The sequence below is a fragment of the Passer montanus genome, unplaced genomic scaffold (genome assembly GCF_014805655.1).
Source record: "Passer montanus isolate IOZ18808 unplaced genomic scaffold, ASM1480565v1 scaffold11, whole genome shotgun sequence".
Classification (NCBI taxonomy): domain Eukaryota; kingdom Metazoa; phylum Chordata; class Aves; order Passeriformes; family Passeridae; genus Passer; species Passer montanus.
In genome coordinates, this window is record NW_024357613.1 from 1388091 (window position 1) to 1409484 (window position 21394).

General features: G+C 43.4%; 2 protein-coding genes across 2 annotated transcripts in view; one reads left to right on the top strand and one right to left on the bottom strand.

Annotated features, from left to right (window-relative positions):
- Nucleotides 1-12193, top strand: part of REV3L (REV3 like, DNA directed polymerase zeta catalytic subunit) — a 115490-nt gene extending 103297 nt beyond the window's left edge. Inside the window, exons 28-32 of the mRNA XM_039726611.1 lie at nt 1150-1287; nt 2105-2295; nt 3339-3585; nt 5624-5833; nt 8224-12193. Of these exons, the coding sequence (XP_039582545.1) occupies nt 1150-1287; nt 2105-2295; nt 3339-3585; nt 5624-5833; nt 8224-8364 (927 nt within the window). The 3' untranslated portion in view covers nt 8365-12193. The remainder of the gene's footprint in view (nt 1-1149; nt 1288-2104; nt 2296-3338; nt 3586-5623; nt 5834-8223) is intronic.
- Nucleotides 12194-12707: 514 nt separating this feature from the next.
- On the bottom strand, nt 12708-20493 carry MFSD4B (major facilitator superfamily domain containing 4B). The gene is made up of 4 exons (XM_039726635.1): nt 20115-20493; nt 19849-20017; nt 17352-17468; nt 12708-14805 (listed from the first exon to the last, which is right to left on the bottom strand). Exons 1-4 carry the CDS (start codon nt 20310-20312, stop codon nt 13568-13570), a joined length of 1722 nt encoding a protein of 573 aa, XP_039582569.1. The 5' UTR covers nt 20313-20493; the 3' UTR covers nt 12708-13567.
- Between the last annotated feature and the right edge of the window lie 901 nt (nt 20494-21394).

Sequence of the window (21394 nt, forward strand, 5' to 3'; positions counted from 1 at the left end):
GCAGCACAACAAGAAGTGAATTTCTTCTCATCAGTTTTGGGAAATACCTCCCTCAGTTTGGTATTGTATACCTACAATTGAATCAATGTGTGCAACTTAGCAGAGGAAATGTTCACCGTCCCCAATTCCAGTGCATTAATTACAAGCCTGATATTTATTTTTCAGACAGCTGTAGCACACTCATTTCAGCATATGTCCACATGATACATACACCTGTAAAATGAAAAGTCATAAAAATCCATTCATTCGGCTTCTGGAAGAAATATTAACCACAACAAATCTTTTATAGAAGAGTAAGGCAATATATTACTGATTTTGCTGGAAGTTTGTCACTGTAAAGTCGTTAGCAAGGTGTTCAGGTCAGTTAGCATTAGTCCAGGTTGTCTGGATATTTTCAAAGTACATACCTGACTCAACAAGGTCAATTAAAATTTGTAAGCCTGAGGCAACCTAAATTGCCTCCTCTTCCTGACATGAGAGTCAGGAAGATGTGGTGTTATCCTAGTAACACTATGAAAAAAAATTCTTCTCCATTCTTAAATTTCAAAGTTTTCAAGGAATACTTACTACAATCAAGAATAAAATAAGAGGTTGGAGAAAACAAGCAAAAGAGACCATGACCCTAAAAATCCGTTCCAGAGAAAACTGTTCTCCAAGCACAGGCATTTTAAAAGCATATTTGCTCCAAATGGAGATACTAACCGATTTTTGGCATCTCCTTAAGTTTGAAAACAGAAAGTTCTAAGCCACTACTTGTGCTGGGAACGTTTTCTTCTCTGATGTTTAAAATGAAGTTGTCTTTATCAGAAAGAAAGATAATAGAGTTACATTCGAAATAGTGGCAGGTGTGATCCAGAAAAGTAAAGGTACTTGCAACAATTCATATTCACTTTGCATCTGAGCTTCAGCAAAATGATATATAAAATGATTTAAGAATGGAACACCACAGAATCCCAACTTCCTCAGCCATCCTTTAAGAGTCCTTTGATCTATTTTATCAGTTGTAATGATTTAACCAAAAAAAAAAAAAAACAAAAAAAAAAAACACCAAACCAACAATGCACAGTATTCCTTAGGAATAATACTTAGGAAACCCTCTATGTCCCAAACACATTCCAGACTGGGCTGTCTTCTTTCTAAACATTCCAGGTCTACTTGCCATGTGTCCTGCAGACTAAAAAGAGGTATGTGGGTTACATGTATGAAACACTGGACCAGAAGGACCCAGTATTTGATGCAAAAGGCATAGAGACAGTCCGAAGGGACTCCTGTCCTGCTGTTTCCAAGGTAAAGTATTCATAGATTTCTTCCTGAATGAAATTACAGTCTTCTTACTATTTCATTTTTTATTTATCCTTTCTCAAAGTTTCAAGTCCTGTGAGTTGTCTTAATCTTCATCTGTTTTTCTTTTGTGAGCTATTTGAAAGATAAAATGAAGATCTTTTACAGCATTACAAGGATTTGTATTTTACAGCTTATATTTCATCCCATAAAAAGCTCTTGGCCCATGTGAGCCCTCTCAAAGACCATTCTTGATCCAGTTCACTTCAGCTGGAAGTATTACTGCCAGATGAGTGAGAGACACTGATCTGTCTTCCAAATAGCTCACTTACATAATTCTAGTTCAGCTAAGAATTCAGTTAAAACATCTTTTTTTTTGCCTGTTTATTTTAAGCTGTGTATTGAGAGGTTAAAAAGAAATTAGGAAATCTTGTTCTTGGCCAAATTAAAATAACTTTATGCCAGTAAAAAAGGTAATGACATAGAAGAGTTTACTAAAGTCATGGCAAAATATTTTAGATGGCAGGGGAAAACATCTTCTCTCATACTTTGGAAGCTTCTGTAATTGTTGAAAAAATCTTAGTGCTGGAGTATGGATGATGTAATGAAAGATGTAGCAAACTGAGGAAAAAGTTGTCCAGTAATGTGTTCATGGATGTCTTTGAGTGGAAGACATTGCAACCTATCAATATCCTCATTCACCACTGGTACTTTTTCTAAGGACTGTATTTGTATTTCCATATTATTTACTGAATTAATTGCAATTAATTCTTTTTTATTCAAACATATATGTTTTTCTCACCTTTCTCTTTTGGTTGTAAAGATACTTGAGTGTTCTATCAAGCTGCTATTTGAAACACGGGACATAAGTCAGATCAAGCAGTATGTTCAGAATCAATGCATGAAGTTACTGGAAGGAAAAGCCAGCATGCAGGACTTCATCTTTGCAAAAGAGTACAGAGGGAGCTCAGCATACAAACCTGGAGCCTGTGTACCTGCTCTGGAAATCACCAGGTAATGAGATCAAGAAGTGCTAATCACAGATATTTCTTATCTTGACCTTTGTGCTGACAGGTTATGGGCTCATAGGTTTTTTTGTCTTGATCTTTGTATTGACACATTAGATAGCAGATGGTGGATATTTTTTCTCTTGACCTTTGTACTGTCAAGTTACAGGTAGCAGTCAGATGTCTTCTTCAAATACTGTTGAAACAGTTGTCCTTAAATTTCCTCTGTGTGTGAAAAGAATAGTCCTGGAAAGAGCCACACGTTCAAGAGGAAAGTCTTGTCAGGACACTGTAGTAATGTGTTCACTGCTGTTGTTTACAGTTTGGGTTTTGTACAAGGGCTGTGCTCTCCAAGATTATTCATCAGTCCTGGTTATTAGATATGTTACAGATTGTGACAGAGATGTCTCTTAGTGCTGTGAAATACATTACCAGGCATAGTTTTTTGTTTTTAATAAAGTCCCTTACTTAAAGTTAATATTTCATCCTGCTGATGTCCTTGGTCAGTAGAAAAGTAGATAATGTAAGCTGGAACATATTGTCACCTTGCTTAATACAAAAGGTCTTCCAATTAAGCTATGCTCCTATAATAAAATAGCGTCGAAGTCCAAAACTGATACCTGCTTCAAATTGAATTGTCCTTTGCTTTCTGAGTAAAGGATAATTCAGTTTGAAGCAGGTATCATTCTACTGAGCAAGCAATCTCAGAAAGCAAAGGACCAGAATTTGACCAGAAAGCAAATTGTACTTGAGCTCATTTTAGTACCCTGGCTGTTCCTTATTAAAATATTTCTTTAAGGAAGTGGTAGCTAGAAAACAGTCTGCGTGCAAATCCAAGTGACCTGAAACAGACAGTGTCTTTAGGGCTTGTGCCCCAGGTTCTAAAATTTAGGTCCGATCACAAGACAAATGAAAAATGAAACATTTTGGTCCAGTGCTTCATAATAGGCACTGACTCCAGTCATTTGGAGAGCAACTAATCTAATCAGATGGGGAAGCCTACAGGCAAATGAAACAACTCTGAGTTTGCCTCTGGATGTGTTTTGGCAGGAGGATGCTTGCCCACGACCGCCGCTCCGAGCCGCGCGTCGGGGAGCGCGTGCCCTACGTCATCGTGTGCGGCATGCCCGGCCTGCCCCTGATCCAGCTGGTGCGCCGGCCCCTCGAGGTGCTGCAGGACCCCAGCCTGAGGCTCAACGCCACCTACTACATCACCAAGCAGATCCTGCCCCCCCTGGCCAGGGTCTTCTCGCTCATTGGCATAGACGTCTTCAGCTGGTACCACGAGCTGCCCCGCGTGAGTGTTTTCAAACAAGAGTCAGCAAGTGCAGTGTTTGGCCTTGTTGGGACTTGCAGTGGAATGAGGTTGATAGGAGGCAACAGCAAAGGTTGTTTTGTGAAGCAGTGTTTGATGCTCAAATATGCAGTTCTGATTCTTAGATCTTCTGTGTGGGGTTTTTTTTCACATAGTAAATCAGTTTTTTCAACCCTTCTGTGCAGGGCTGATCACAGTCATCCTCTGTTTCCTGATCCCTTCTATAGTTTAAGAGAATATTTTGCCATAACTCTGTATTTTTAGCAGTATGTGCATGTGCATCTGTTTGGCCATACCACTTTTTAAATCTCTCTATATTAGATGTTAGAGCTCCTGTTTTTCCAAAATGTTATCTCTTCTCTGTATAGAAAGGGTGGCATGCCCCAGCATCAGGAACACTTTAAAAATTTTATCACCAAAATTTAAAGCAAATAATATCCAAACATGACTTCTGTAAAAGTTAAAGAAGTTACTGAGATGCAGGAAAAGAAGTATTAGATAGCTGGATTTTAGTTTGTGATTCCAGTGACAAAAAGGGATGGTGAAAGACAGTGTATCTGTCGTTTGGATACTCTGCTCAGAACAGACTTCAGCAGCATAGTAATGCATCATGTTTCCACTGCAATATAGCAGTACCGTTTGGCCATACCACTTTTTAAATCTCTTTTTAGATGTTGTTTTTAAATCTCCAAATTAGATGTTGGAGCTCCTGTTTTTCCAAAATGTTATCTCTTCTCTGTATAGAAAGGGTGGCATGCCCCAGCATCAGGAACACTTTAAAAATTTTATCACCAAAATTTAAAGCAAATAATATCCAAACATGACTTCTGTAAAAGTTAAAGAAGTTACTGAGATGCAGGAAAAGAAGTATTAGATAGCTGGATTTTAGTTTGTGATTCCAGTGACAAAAAGGGATGGTGAAAGACAGTGTATCTGTGTCGTTTGGATACTCTGCTCAGAGCAGACTTCAGCAGCATAGTGATGCATCATGTTTCCACTGCAATATAGCAGTAGAGCTGTATTATTTCCCAATACAGCCTTGATTGACTTCAGTTCTTCTTCTTTTCTTTACCTTTCCAATGGCACCATGGCAGTCTACCTTAAGTATCTCCAGCAAGCTGTTCTAAAAAGGTAAAAAGAGCCCTGTCGTTTGGATACTCTGCTCAGAGCAGACTTCAGCAGCATAGTGATGCATCATGTTTCCACTGCAATATAGCAGTAGAGCTGTATTTCCCAGTACAGCCTTGATTGACTTTAGTTCTTCTTCTTTTCTTTACCTTTCCGATGGCACCATGGCAGTCTACCTTAAGTATCTCCAGCAAGCTGTTCTAAAAAGGTAAAAAGAGCCCTGGCTTTCTGCAAGGCCAAGGAGCAGCGAGGAAGTTACAGGGAGCAGAGCAGCAGGAGAGTGAAGGATAGCACAAAGCAAAAGTCATGCAGCAGCAGGAGAGTGAAGGATAGAACAAAGCAAAAGTCATGCAGCAGCAGGAGTAAGTGCAGAGAACGAACCTCCCAGGGTGATGGGCCAGTGGTGGAACCTTGTCCAAGGAAATCAGAGCATGAGCTAGGGCCATGGACCAAAGCACCATGGCAGAGCTGTGCTCAGGACTGCCTGGCACAGACACTCAAGGGCAGGCAGCATCCAGATTGCAGCCACTGGAGCTGCAGCCAGGGCATATTCAGATGCGAATCAGATCAGCACCTAAAAAAGGAACAGCTGCAGGAACAGAGTTTGAGGTGAGACCGGGAGTTAAGGATGTGTGACCAAGGATTTTTCTGGTTACAGATTCCCTGTGAAATAGGTGTTGGGGAGGGCTCTGTTGAGTGTATCACTTCAGGGCCACTGCTGCACTCTTCAGAGTGCTGTGATCCATGTTCATAATTTGTGTATGAACCCAGGCCCTGCAGGCCGTCTTGCACTTTCTTACTCCTTTGGAAAAAAAAGAAACCTATGTAATCTAGGAACAAGGCAAGCTGCTCTCTTGGAAGTTCGTTACCTCTTAATGATTTTTCTTGACAGATTCAGAAGGCTGCCTCAGCTGCCTGCACTGAGCTCGAAGGACGCAAAGGCACCATCTCCCAGTATTTCACGACCTTACACTGTCCTGTGTGTGATGAACTGACCCAGTATGGGATCTGTAATAAATGCAGAAGCCAGCCACAGCATGTGGCAGTGATTCTCAACCAAGAAATCCGAGAGCTGGAGCGTAAACAGGAGCAGCTGGTCCAGGTAGGATTAAAGCACTGTCAGATGTCTGTCAGCAAAAGACAGGGGCTGAAATTTCAAAGCAGTGTGTTACTGAATACTCCCAACAGAAATGGGAAGTGTGGTTCAGGTGTTAAATGTGCTGCAGCTTGTTTGCTTTACCCATTGCTGTTGAAGGCAGCACAGCAGCTGTTACTCTCCTAGGCTTTGTGGAAAGCTAAGGCAAAGGAGGGGATCCGAACAGAAGATGCTTTTCTCATTTTCTTCTGATTTTTAAGAGTACCTTATATGGTTTGTAGGTTCCTTTTTATAATGACAGAGAGCTGTGAGAGTGTAAAAGATTCACTCTTTTTTGCATTAAAATAACAGATGATGTTCTAGAAACAAAAATAACAGATGATGTTCTAGAAACATGTTTGGGTCAGAAAATTTATTTATTTATATGTAAAATATGGATGTGGTTTAGCTTGGGGATTTTCTTTTTACCTTTCCTCTCAATAGGAATTTTCCAAGCTGCTTTTTCCCCTTGAGCTAGAAGTCAATTAAGAGCGTAGCTGACTGTGCTCATGAATTTATTACAGCAAAGCACAGTGCCTCCCCTTGTGGAAACATATGCATACCCTCACCTAATTTTCATACTGTCATATTTTACAATTCATAAATATTTTAGTTAAATTTTTTTTTTAGCACTAGCACATGACCCATTTTAAAGACTTGTCTGAATGTCAGGGATATAAAGGTTCCTAAATCTAAGCATTGATTTGATAGGTCCTCATGGGGTTGCTAAAAATGCACTGTAATTCACTTAATAAGTATTTCATTACTAAGGTGTGGACTTCTTGCTGTATTTTGTAATATTTGCCCTTATCTGCATTGTGAATGGCAGAAATGAGGAATTGCATGTTCTGCTGTTTTCCTGTGGTACTTCAAACCCTTTGCATTGCTCTTGTTCTGAAATAAAGCAGAACTTGGCAGGCTGGTCCAGCCCCACAGAAGGGTCAGTGTGTTTGATTAGAACATTCTCTTGTCCCTGCAAAACACAACAGCTCAGCAAGGCCTGGGATCCTGTTCCTGTCAGTGTTTGATGTCTCTGTAAGAGCACCTGTCTTATTTTTAATATGAAGGCTTACATATCCTTCACAGCTTAAATTTTTAGCCCTTTGAGATTATAAACATGCTGCAGCAGCAGAAAACAGATATAACACTGAGCTGTACATTAAACTGCACTCAAAAATTACATGCTCTGGGTTAAAACCATAGACTTCTCCCCACAACACAAACTGAACTCAAGACTTGTCTCAAGTACCACTTAGTGTGGTCCCTTGCATTTAAACCAGCCACAGCCTCTTTCAGAACTAGGATAGGTGTAGTTCTGAGGTTACAAACCTGGAACCAGCTGTTTAAATCCTGTTCCTTCTGGTCACAGGATTGGTGTCCTCTGAGGTGCCACCTGTGGGACGTGGCCAGGAGGGGCTGCCCCTCTCCAGCTGTTGTCAGTCTGCAGGGATTTGGTGCTGATGCAAGCCTGGCATCACCATGGAAGGTGGAAAGAAGGAAAAGAACTAGTTTTAAAAGCAAAGGGATACAATTTGGGTTTGTTGATCAGGCTATGTGATTGGATAAACTGTGTAACATTTTAATGTTACCAAACAGGTGTGGTTGGAAGCAAATTTCTAAGGTTTTGGAAAAACCATTGAAGGTGGCAAATGCTGCAAAGGTTAAAAATAAAACAGCAAAACAGGGGCCTTTAGTTTCCTAAAGTTGACTACCCTTGGAAAAACTGTGCCTATTGCTATTTTATTCCATTGGGTATCTCACATTAAAAGTACTTTCAAGCAGTATTAACAAGTAATTCCTTGAACAAGAAGAGCAGTGCAACTTCTGTGGCCTCTGTATTTCCGTGTTGGGATTGATTGACTCTGACTAGGTAAAACTCTAATTAAAGCTTATCTTGAAATGAGTAATTTATTTAAAGTCCCTTTCCTCTGCAGAGAATAATTGCAGGACAAGAGTTCTTTCATAGAGAGCAAGTTTATCACAAATAGAACACACTGCCCTGCTTAAACCCAGGGAACTTATTTACCTTGTTTTTAAAAGTGCCACCACATGCAAGTAGAACTTAATTAGCAGGATTGAAACCCAGGCTGTAGAGTCCTGCTGCTGCTCTGTGCCCAGTTCAGTGGGCGATGCTGCCAGCCACCCAGCAGCAGCCAAATGAGCTGTCTGGCAGCAGCCCAAGAGGCTGAAGCAGAGGAGGGAGCTGCTGTGGGTCCCTCCACGCTGGGGAGAAGCTCTGTGCAGAAGGGCTGTGCCTGTTCTGCTGATACAGGCGTGAGGATTTAGTAGTCCCTAGTGGTTTATGCCTGGCTTGTGTTGTTCAAAATAATTGTTTTGCTTTTTCTCGTGTAATGCAGATATGCAAGAACTGCACAGGCTGCTTCGATCGGCAGATCCAGTGTGTCTCCCTCAACTGCCCAGTGCTTTTCAAGCTCTCCAGAGTGAGCAGAGAACTGTCAAAGGCTCCCTATCTCCGCCAGCTGCTTGACCAGTTTTAAATGATCTGTGTTACAGGATCCCAGGTGCTATTTTTTTTTTCTTCAGTGTTTACCACACTAAGACTATTGTGCATGGTGCTTTTTCAATTCTCACCTAGTCCAGGATTTCCATTTTACCTGTTGGGTTTATTATCTGAAGAACAATGAACACTTACCATAACTAAATTGGAAAAAAAAAAACCCAACCCATTTGTTGGTCTATGAATAGCTCACTTTTTAAGATGTAAAAATTTCTTCTTCCTTTCATGTTTCTAACATACTGTTTTATAATGCTGATGTTGAAATAGCTCTGTGTAACATCTTGTAAATCCATTTCAAAGTAGAAGTCAAGTTTACTTCCTGGAGGAAGGAGCACTGAAAACCTCTTGAAATGATAAAACCATTCGTGTGTGTTCTTGAACTGTCAGTATCAAGACGTGTTACTTATATATTCTCCATTCACTTTATAATTTTGTCTGCGAAATATTTTGTAAATACACTTTTTTACTTTTCAAACAACTGAGTAAAATAATGTGCAATGACTTTTATACAGATAATTTTAAAGTTGGTTGGTATATCTCCTCCTAAGTTTTGCTTGATTCCAAGTAGATTGTTATTTTGATCAGACTGTGCAAGCAGTAGTACCATGTGTAGCATTTTGAAACATTATTTTCTAAAAATTGCTGTCTTGCTTTAGCTATTAATGGGGCATTGTGAGGAACTGTGCAAAGACATTTTTGTTACAAACCTGTGGGACTGTTGCAATACTTTAAATATAAAATTTTATTCCATTTTTGCTTGTTTTGTATAGACATTTCTATTGCTTCTAAATATGCTTAAAATATTTTCTTTCCTTACGTACTGTACAGTTAAATCTTATTTGCCACCATCTTGACAAAATGTGTATTTAGAATATTTGTATAACTGTATAAAATGGAAAAGGAATTATGTGGTCAGTGCATTGTTTTCTAAACTGGAAATCATTTCGTTTTAGAAGTTAATAATGGAAACCATATTAAAGTTGAATAAAATGATATGGTAAAAAATTATTCGGGTTTTTTTAATATTTACCCTCAATTTGTTTCCTTCTCTGGCATACACAATAATGTAAAAACAAGACTGCTCAAATCAAAGTTAAGAATCCAGCTTAAACTTTGGGATCTAAAACATCAGTAGAAGTTCTTGGAGGCCTTCCCCAAACCAGAAGAGAACCATTTCAAGTTTTCCATTTGTCAGAAAAGGATCAAGTTTTAAATTTAAAAGTCCAGAGAAGGTTTGAAAAATAGAAAAAAACTTTATTTACATCAAGGAACCTGAGTGCCTTCTCCAGATAAGAATTTATTACAGTCAAGATACCAGTCAGTGTATTAAATGTCACATTACACAGTACAATGTAAAACCCACACCAAGCAGAATAAAAACCTGTTACATATATAATAGAAAATCCACAGATTACGATGCACTTGTATGCAAAGTAACTCTAAAAAAACAAAACATCAAGGCATAAAACTTTGCCTGGTCTTGCATTCAAGCATTGGTCACGTACAGAATAAAAGTGCAAATGCCAGAAGTAAGTGCTTGTAGTACAGTCCAGCACTTGGCAGTGCCTCGGCATAAATAAAGTATGACACTTAGCTGCAAGAGATTGCCTTTCACACTGGAGCAGAGCACTCATCTTCAAACTATTCCTGGGTTTGTGGACAAAAATAGGATTCTTATCAAATTCAGGTATCTAATTCATGGATTAAAGCTGTTGTCCTCAACAGAGGGATGGCTTTTCTAGCATAAGCAGGGCAATAGTAATGTAATAGTTACTCCAAGTAATTTCAACCCCCAACATGTAAGTACTTGAGCTTTCTGGAGGACCTGTAACTTAAAATAGATCTGTATTGTAAATAGATCCTCACTTCAGCTGTAGATGCCAGGAAGCAATTTACTATGAAAGGAAATTTAAACATGAGAAAAACTAATATTCATTGTCTGAAAACAAGCCTTGAGGAACACAAAAGCCAAGAGCAGGGAGCTAAGCCTTGGCCATCGAGGGTGCCTAGAATTGATATGAGCTGGACTCATCCTTGGAAATGTCCTAGATCTTGTTTCAAACTTAAATTGCTTCAAGCACTTTATTTTCAGTCAAGGGCAGCCCCTGCTATTTAAAAGCAGGCTGGTTAGGAGATAAGGAGAACCCTTTCTGTCTGTCTATCCCAGGTCAAGTTCAAGACCAGAACTAAGACACTGTAGGCTCCAAGTCCTCATTAAGATGACTGAATAAATTTAGGCAGGTCTCCACACATCAGTGGAAAGTGATTCTACATAGATAATTCTTCAGATTGTCTTACAGCCACTGCTTTTTGCATCCTTTATTTGTGGGAAAAGGCTGCTCTTACCTTGGTATTCCAGCCTGTCGCTCCATTCCTACTACACAGGCCTCCTGCTTTTTAAGGAGGAAATGGGGATGAATTCAAGTTACTCACACAGGAGTTAATACAGGCAGGAAAAAATAAAATAAATTTTTGTTTTGTGGAATATTTTGACATATGCTGGGATGACGCTTGTCAGAAACACAAATAAGTGTATATATGCAGTAGATAAGCTTCTAAGAGATTACAGCATATTTCCCAATGCAGCTTTGATTTCATTTTCTGGGTTTTTTTAGTACTTGATTATGCAAACAGTTTAAAGTAAACTATCCATGTAAACTATCCCTGAAAACAGTCTTACATGTAGGACATTGCAATCTGGAATTTCATCAAGAACTTATCATATAAAGTGGGGGAGTTTAGAATCTTCCTGGTTTCCCAGTATCTTTCCTAAAATAATTTTCTTCTGGCACCATGATCTCGAGTATGGGGAAACTTTTTTACACCGACATCACTACAGATGAATCCAGGGGGATGGCAGGTCCAGCAGGAGCTGCCACAGAACAGTTTCTGCATCTTTCATTGTGTGTCCTGCACCTTCTCCCTGCCCCTCCACCAGTGGGATTTGCCCTCACCCTCAGCTGACACCCCCTACTTGCCACACATATGGAGCAGCGTGCAGGAGGAAAAATGGGAAGAGGAAACACGGTGCAATGCAGGCTCCAGCTGCCCCCAGTCCATCCCCTCTCTCTGCCTAACACAGTGTTTGCTTCCACGTCAAACCAGCAAAGCACACAGGGCCACACAGACTCACTCCTGTCCCCTGTGGCCAGGCCAGCACTGGGGCTGGCATTCACCATTCCTGTAAGCAAAGTGAAACAAGGCTTCACTTGAAAGTGCAGGTTCATGCATGGCACTGGAAAAAGATGCTACAGAAGGAATCCATCAAGAACACAGTGGCATTTAAGTGCCAGCAGCAGAAAGAGAGGGAGGCTCTGCAACATGGCAAGCTATTAACAAAAAAACTACAAGTTGATTCTGGCTTCTTATTAACTACTCAGAAGAAAAGAAAAAGCCATTCAAGCCTAGGTTGCATATTTGAAGGACAAGAGAGGGAAGAAAAGCAGAGCTGGAAATCCAGGGAACATCTAACATTCTGTGCTATGTTACACCCAGAGCCCTTTTCTTACTAAATGAAACCTCTTAGCAAGAAAAATACTAATAAAAGTGAGAAGTTAAAAACCCCAAACAAGAGTACATTCTTATCACACAGACTTAAAAAATCCTTAACTGTTTTGGAGTTCCAAGCTGACAAATTGCAAGATTACTGTTCAAAGACAGATTTTGCCATTTACTGCTACTTTTTGCTCTTACTGGGAGGTCTCCCTGGCTGCACCTGCCCAGGGTTTCCTGCTTAGCACCAATGAACCTTCACATACAAACCACTGCTTCTCCACTAGGGAGAGTCCATCTTCATGTCATCCCCCAAAGAAAAAACCCAGATGTCACCAAGCCAACTGGCCAGGGGCAAGCAGTCATACTGGAAAGGATTGTCTCATTGATAATTCCCTCTCCTCAAATCTTCATTGTAACACATTACCCTGCTAAGTCTTGGGACAGGAAACCAGAGAAGTTGCAGTAACCTTAAACAACTGGCTTAAAAATACCATATATTAAGCAATCTCTTTTACCTGAAGGGAGCCAGCAAAAAAGGTGCAGTGGGACATTTTACAAGAGCATGTAGTGATAGAACAAGCTTCAAACTGAAAGAGAGGTTTAGATTAGATACCAGGGAAAAAAAATCTTTCCTGTGAGGGGGTTGAGGCACTGAAACAGGTTGCCCTGAGAAGTTGTGGATGCCCCAGCCCTGGAAGTTTTCAAGGCCAGTCTGGATAGAGTTCTGAGCAATCTGGTCCAGTGGAAGGTGTCCCTGCCATGGCAGCAGGTTGGAACTAGATGCTCTTTAAAGGTCCATTCCAACTCAAACCATTCAAAGATCTAGAGTTCTGAGCAACCTGGTCCAGTGGAAGGTGTCCCTGCCATGGCAGCAGGTTGGAACTGGATGCTCTTTAAAGGTCCATTCCAACTCAAACCATTCAAAGATTACATGATAATTGTATCATCTTCTGCATACATTTGTTGATTTCAGCAGTAGTGCCATAATTAAAATCAGAAATACTTTTGATTATTTAGATTTGTTGCCACTGTTTAGTAGGTTGGAGTTATGCATTTGAGCAGATAAACAATGGCCTATTTTGTGCCCTTTCTCATAAACTGCTTTTAAGTGACCCAAGGCACGGTTTCACGCCTAAGAAATAATTCCCAATTTTTTCTTGTCTTTGTCTCAGAACCAAAAATTCCTATAGTTTGCCAAAAGGTTATTCAATTTACAGCTGCTGGGCAACACCAGAAATTGTAACTGATTGGATCACACACACTTGTCAAACACAGTGGAAACATTCCTCCTTCACAAGGTAAGCAAGTTCCAGCATTACCAGTTACAGATGTCTCTCCTCTCTCATGAAACCATTTTGTGACAAAGCATCTCAGACCTGCACCTTTCACCCACCTCAAAAAACTGAGCAGTCTGAGCAGTCCCCTTCATTCCCAGTTACTACAGGATGCATGCCTCATATTTTAAGAGTTTTGGCATAGCCAAACATTTGTCATGTTGCCTCTTTCACATCACTGAGGACCTTCCCACTCCAAGACATATCCCTGCAGGCTGAACATGAAAGAGGAGAAAGGACTGGGAAAATGAACACGCTGAGCTCTGCACCACTATGAAAGGATTCCTGAACCACTTGACAACAGCTACAATTCAATTGCATTTCCATTAAAAAAAAAAAAAGTCAGCTGTGACTCTATTCACTCTTCTCCCAGTCGACAATCCCATTTTGTCTACCAGGGGAGCCATCAGCAACCACTGGAGGATCGCCCGATGCATCGTGCAGATGGGGCTGGAGAGAGACTTCAGCTGCAGAGTCCCCTGGTACCCTACGGGAGGTGTCCGTCACAGAGTCTGTCAGCTTGTCATTCATTTCTACTACCTCAAAGTCTGCATCGTTCCACTCTCTCACGTGCTCCTCCTCCTCCTCGTCCTCAGTAAGCCTCGAGTTCGACAACAAAGTTTTCCTGGTCTCCCTGTCGCTCCCTCCTTGCGAGTCACGCTGCTGGGGCCAGGTGGCCAGTTTGTACATGGCGGGGAAGAGCAGGACTGTCACTACAGAAGTGACGAAGGCAGTGTACATAACTATAGGAACGTGGTGGTACCTGCCTTGGAGATAGCCCACCGCCACGGGAATGCACATCTCGCCCAGCGCCGCGCCCACCACGAACAGAGAAGCCGTCTTCCCTTCCACCACGGTGTACTGCTCGATCCAGGCGATGCCGCTGGGGAAGATGGTGGCCATGGACACTCCGTACACGGTGGTTCCCGCCCAGAGTGCGGCTCGGTAGTGAGCAAAGAAGGCCAGGGCTGTGGAGGAGGCAGCAGAGCACAGGAGGCTCATCACGATCAGGGTGGCAGGGGACAGGAAGGCAGCTCCGAATATCGCCACTCCTCTGCACACGGCAAACGCGCCCCAGAAGACGGAATTCAAAGCAGCTGCTTCACTTTCCTTCATCTCAGCAAAGACCACTGCATAAGTGTATACATAGGAGCCATACGTGACCTCAGCTCCCACATAGAACAAGAAGAACACGAAGAGGAGACCAACTAGAGGCCAGTGGTACTTGGCAAGCTTGTCCTTCTGCGCAGAAGGCTTTGATTTGTCTCTAGTTGAGCTGGTCTTTGAATACAATGCAAAAAAGAAGATGGAAACTAAGAGAATATAGGTCCCTATGAAAATATAGGACCACAAAAAGCTTTCATTGTGATGCTCATTCGGTGCTGGCGTAGTCGATGCAGCTGTCGGCACAGACTTGAGGACAGACTGGTTTGTCTTTTCAGCCCCTGCGAGTTCTTGAGATTCAGAAGTCCCCAAGTCCATCTGAGCCACGATAGGAGCCAGAAATGCACCAGCAGCAAAACTGAAGTGCAAAGCCTGCAAGTGTGGCCCAGCGTCTGATCCCCAGGTGTACAGTGCCAGTACATTGCCACCTGCAGATCAGAGAGAAAAAGATTCATTTTAGTCCAAGATCAGATACTGTTTAAAAGAAAAAAACAAACAAACAAACAAACAAAACAAAACAAACCGACACCTGTATTGCTAATTCAATGTACAATAATGCCAGGTTTAGCAAATACAATGTGTAAAACAGCAATTAACTGAAACTCTGCCTTAAATCCATGTGATTACTTGAACTTTAAGAGGATATTCAGAGCAATCAAAGAGTGGCACAGTGGCTTAATCCAGCAGCAATGGACAGACATAACTGTGCCAGGGGAGATTTAGATGGGGTGTTAGGAAAATTTTTTCATGGGAAAGGGTTGTTAAGCATTAGAACAGGCTGCCCAGGGAAGCAGATAAGTCACCATCCCTGGAGGTATTTAAAAGACATGTGGATGTGGCATTAGGGACATGGTTTGAGGCTGGACTCAGCAGTGCTGGGTTAAGGGTTGGACCCAATGACCTTAAGGGCATTTTCCTACTTAGGGACCCTATGATTCTATGGTTCTAATTACCCTCCTTGACAATTTGCAGCATTTTTCAGCCTTTTTTAAAAGGGAAATTTAACTGCTTCTCATTTCTCTTAAGTATCAAAAGCAACAATGCCCAATGCTAAGAATCAAAGGAACAAAAACATCTAAAACTCATTTAACAACATCCCAGGAAAAACAACAATTCACTTGCTACTGATGGGCTGGGCCCACCACCCCACTGTGTTCAAATGACTTTCCAGAAACAGAAGGGTTTAACATCAACACTGCTGTAAACACCAAACTACAACACCATTAGATCAACAATAATGGTAGGAAATAAGATCTCAGAGAGGTGTTTTGAAGTGAGTCCCTCAGAAGAATGCAGGAAAACAAACAGTAATCTAATTCCTGTGCTGCAGTCCAGCAGCCCTTGTCACTCAGCAGTCTTCCAAACCAATTCAGCTTTGCTTTACTGTGGGTTTGCCTTGCTGTGAGTTTCTTCTGCTACTCCTGCTCAGCATGGGAAGTCTCCCTGGCTCTGAGGTCTCAGCCAAGCAGTACACCCATTGAAGGTATTTTTACCATTGGCTGACAAGATTTTCCCATACAAAGAATTCTTAAACCAAGTGCCATGTACAACAATCTTACCAGAGGCAGCAAATACAGCTCTGCACTCAATTTATTTAACATGACCTGTGCCATGCAAAACCATCTCTTAACTACTGGATCCTGGGCCCTGCAGAGCTCCCTCAAACCCCACAGAATTAAGGCAGACACTTCACACGTGCAGCCATCATTCCTCTTTGTTGCCAGCCAGCCAAGCCACCCTAGCCAGGCCCTGGCTGGGATGCATCCCTGTTGGGATGGCCAGGATAACAAGTGAGTCAGCTCTTTCTCAGAAATAACCCTGCCCTGAAGGTGATCAACCAGCTCCTGCAGTACCTTGCTGGTTAGTAAGCATCCCCAGGCTCCTGCAGGAGGGCAGCAGAGCCAGCACACGCTGAGGGACATCGCTGGAGAGGTGCCAGGAGTGGCACCACGTGCTGCAGCAATGCAGAGCACTCTGCTGATGTACTTTGGGCATTTCCCAATCTCCACGTGCAAGTATGCCAGCATTTCCCAGGCATCTAAAGCGTGCCCAAACCCTTTGCTGTGGCCTTGGCTCCTGATGCAAACTGCCTGCTAGAGCCAGCCATCCCTGAGCCACCCTGCCTAAGCCGTGCCCAGGGACTCCTTCCTGGGAGGAAGGAGTGAAAAATGGGAGTCCATTTTTCACACCTCCAGTACAACTGACCTTTCTGACCACACCTGTACTTGCTCTGCCACTTCAGCAGCACATCTCAGGGTCATGGAATCATTTAGGTTGGAAAAGATCCCCAAGATCATCTTCCTCCAATGATAAGCCTCTGCTGAGAAACTGGGTTTGAACAGCTTTCCAGCAAAAGTGCTGGCTTTGGGATTGTTTTGCCCAGGCCATTTGGAGTATGCACATGCCACAGACTTAGAATCTGGGGGACAGAACAAATTTGTATTCCCAGCCACCTAAACATGGCTGGCCAAAGGTGGAAAACATCCCTTAATTCAGGGAGATGGAGACGGGCACCACGGTGCTGTGAACTCCCAGCTGCAGGTGAGCAACTCTGCCAACAGCAGCTGTAAGAATCTCCAACACCAAGGCTTTGCTCAGGAATAGCTTAGGCCCAGCTAATGCTAATGAACCATATCCTGACCAGCTTCCTGTAATTGAGCAATTTAAAGAAAACATTGCTTAAAGGGCACAGGGCACTTTTTTATGCCTGTAATGAATGGCCCACTGAAATTCAAATTGATGTTCTCCAGGAAGCAAGAGATACCCTACTCCCCAGCCCCTAAAGGAAGGCCTGTCACACACACACAAACACTGGAAGCCTCAGGACCAGACTAACCCAAGAACCACAGCCAGGTAAAACAGTTCCCCTCTTTTAATTCAAGATGTATCACAAAAAAACCCAGCAACGGTTTTGGTATGCTTGAAGTTTCCAATTCTTTTGCTGAAAGAACTGTCAGAGCACAGGGTCCCCTACCTGTGTCCAGAATTCCCATGGAACCTCCAATAACTGACATCAAGATTGTCAATAGCAGGGATTCCTTAGACCAGGGTATGGCATAAAGACCAGCTGCTGTTCCAAGCATGGAGAAGGCTGGAAAGGTTAAAAAACAAAACACTCACATACTACAGTTTCCATTTAAATAGCACAGAAGAACAAGAAATACAAATAAATTCATGATTCCTAAAGTTACAGATAATCCTAATAATGATGCAATGTAAATACCTCAATCTGTGGTTAGCAGTAGCAGCTATAAAGTTTAACAGATCATTTTTAGTTGGGAAAAAAAAGGAATTTCATTAGGGTATAGTCTGCATGACAAACTTCTTTGGCTAAAGCAAAGAGAGCGGTAGCTCCTGTTGGTCACTAAGATGTCTTCTGCAAAGTTCTAATTTAGAAATGTGACTTTAGTGTGAAACCAGCAAAACATGGGTTTGAACAGTCTCAAGCCTGTCCTCTGAGAACTGCACAACATTAAATTTGGCTCCATTTTGAAAAGAACCCAAATAACCAAGCTCTTAAAAATCCTATAAAAGTAATTGTACCTTGCCCACTAAGTGATCTTCATAAAAAGATGCTGACTTTTATTTATATTTTGTTCTCACATGAGGGATGTATTCCAAGGGATTTCTGGAGTTTTACACAGAACTACAAAATTTCTCATACATAAATTTAGCAGCAATTCATTAACTGTATTCGTTTTGCCATTATTGGCTACACTTACAACATGCCATTTCAGAAAATATTTTTAGCAGACGGAAATTGCTTTTATTACCATTTGGGAGGAAGTTCAGCAGTTCAATTCTATGCTTGTAATTGCCTCCATAATAAAACAACCTGCAATTAATATCTTGAACAGACAGTATTAGGTTCTTAGAAAGCTTGCACCAGCTGTCTCTATTATGTTTCAAATCAATACATGATAAATGCAGCAGATACTTAAAACATCAATGGGGGCTCATGTAATTAAGAAATCAGGTTGATTCCAAAAGAAACCAGCAACAATGTCCAGAACCCTAAAGACCTAGCAAGATACTTGGAATACATGCCTCAAAACATTTTTGAAGGTGATGTGCATGCTGAGCTGCATGAAGCAAACACTACAGGCTGGGAACACGAAGTGTAAGTGCAGCTCCTCAGGTGCCACACTCAGAGAAGTAACTTCTCAGCAAGGGCTCAGTTGTCCACTTCAGCTCTATGCCTGATGATTAGCACTTAAAAATTTCCTTGACAAACACAGATGATGATTTCAATTTTTCCTCTGTATAGAGTTTTTTCTCTGTAGCAGAGTTCCAGCAGTTGAAAGATGGGAGGCAAAACTACACAAGCCAAAATCTCTTACAGGCAGCCCTCGGATGATAAAAATGAGAACAGGTTCAGTGGTTCAAATTGTGGTCTTGCCATAAGCACTACCAAACTGGAAAGGATTAGGAGCTCCATCATTTCCCAAGCATGGGAAAGAAGGATATACTAAACTATTTCAAGTTAATATATGTTTCTACAGGTGTGTGCTCTGATTCCATTACAGAAGGCAAAGTCTGACTTGGCCAGGTGCACAAGGAGGAGGTTAAAGGAAACCCACTCCACACCTGCAAGCACTAGCAAAGGAAAAAGGATCTCACCTGAACTGACCATATGGTTACAGCACGGGTCTCAAGGGAGGCACGGTTCCCTGAACTCAGGAGAAGGAGAGCCAGCCCTGGTGCACATTTTAATCCCTACCTTAGAGCACAAAGGCACTTGAAATAAAGAAGAGGGGCTTCCACTGTTTTCAGTGTGGGAATGAGACACTAACACAGCTCTGAAAGGAGCCTCTCCTTTCTGGATGTTGAGTGTGGCTCCTGGATCCTGATGGCTGAGCAGCCTCGCTCTGCCTGGACAAAGCCGGTCAGCAGCAAGTTTCTACAAGTCCAGAAAACTGTTAAAGTCATCAGCTGTGGTTCCTACAGCTTAAACTTTCCACCATTACTAACAGTAATTCATGTTTCCCACTGTAAATAAGTTAACATTTGGCTACGGCCCTCCAGTCAGAAGCCGCAGTACACGAAGCTGATCGTGCCTGACGAGTGTAGAGGGAAGGGGAAGCTCCCGCACAGAAATGCGCCCTCAGCGCGATGCCGGAGGTTTCCGCTGCTCGCACGGCAGCCACAGCACAGCTTCCTGTTCTGTTCCACGTGCTGTGCCGCTACAGGAGCCTGCTACATTCCGAGAGCACCTACACTGTGCACATCACTTGATGCAAACTGAAAGGAGGCCAGCTGTTGTTTCCAGCGCGAACCATTCCGTGCAGACTGTGTCCGTCCAGTCCCGCTCCCGGCAGCGGCACCAGCCCGCGGGCACCTGCGGGAACAGCGCCACATCCCACGGGCCTCCCGCTCCCGGGGCTCGGCCCGCACCTCCCTGTGGGCCGCGCTGGCTGCGGGAGCACAAGGGCCCGGACCTGTCCGAGAGGGCGGTGCGGGGCAGCACTCACCGAGCAGCAGAGCGGCGTTCATGCAGTCGAAGAGCACCCCGCCGACCACCGACCCGCCCAGGGAGCCCAGCGAGCGGCCCACGAAGATGTAGTAGATGTCTGAGACGTTCTTGCCGACATTGGCGGCCAGGGTGGGGAAGGTGGGACCCAGCACCGCGATGCTCATCCCCTGCAGGGCAGAGTGCGGTGTCACCTCGCTGGTTCCGCGGGAGGGTCCGCACCGCCCCCGCAGCCCCGGGGCCGCCCTCGCTCACTCGCTCACTCACCAGCCCCAGGAAGGAGGCGCAGAGCGTCCCGGTGATGCACCAGCGCAGCGCGGCCCCGGCCGGGCAGCGCCCGCAGCGCCAGCCGCCGCCGGCCCCCGCCGCCGCCGCCGCTGCTGCCTCCGCCTCATTCTCGGTCTCGGTCTCCGTCTCCTCCGCCTCGATGAAGGGGACGCGCAGCTCCCGATCGGCCTCGGCCATGGCTCCCGCCGCCGGCTCCGAGGGCCGCTCCGGGCCCGAGGGGACGCCGCCGCCGCTTCCTCCTCCGCCGGGGGCTCCTCCGGGGAGCAGGGCTCGGCGCCGGGGAGCGGCATTCCCGCGGCAGCTGACACTCCGCACCGCTGCAAGTGTGTGCCACGGTGCCCGAGGAAGTGCCCTTATAAACCAGCATTTATTTTTAATCTGTGTTATCACTCAAACTGCACTCGACCTTTCAGTCATCCGATCATAAACGGTCTTTGCCTTCCACAAGCACCGCGTTATGCCACGGTGATAAAGCTGAGAGAGAGAGCTGCTCGATCTGCTAAGCACAGGTATTAACACAGGGCTGCTATTAAAAGTTTTAAGCATTAAAACTACATCAATTCCTACCACTCACGTGGAGCAGCTCCCAGACTGTGCTCCCTGTCTGGCACTGAGCTGCTGCTCCTTCTAAGAAACCAAGCACGGTGACACTCAGAGCCTAAGTGTCGCAAACAACTCGAAAGACAATTCCAAACCCCGCTGCTTTGTTTTGCTCGTTGTTCCTAACAAGTAATACCGGGTTATAGCAGTGCATGGACAGTGAGCAACCCATTCCCGTTTCTCCTGGCACTGGCAAGCATGTTGCAAGCCCCTTCCTGTTCAGGATAGCCTGAGTGCATTGACACATTACAAAAAAAAAAAAAAAAAAAAAGGTGCCTGCTTGCTACAAGTAACACTGCCAGACAATATTTAAACATATTTAAACGCGATCGATCCCACGTTCCTAGCTTTGGAGGAGTGCAGTCTGTACCATCTGCAGAAAACTGCTGAGGTTCTGTTCATACACCCAGCGGTACAGACAATTCCAGATAAAATAATAATTTCAACTACAAAATAGCAGTAGTCACACACAACTCAGACCACATTTCTAGATGTTAGCATTTTCCCTTGTTTGAAATGCCTCCCCCAGGCTTCTCCTCACTGCTGTTTTACACTTACAAAGACACTTTGTACATGGACAGCGTACAAGTGGCAACAGCACCCAGGCACTTATAAAAGGGTTTGGGCATCTTTTTCAATTTTTATTTTGAACTACAAGC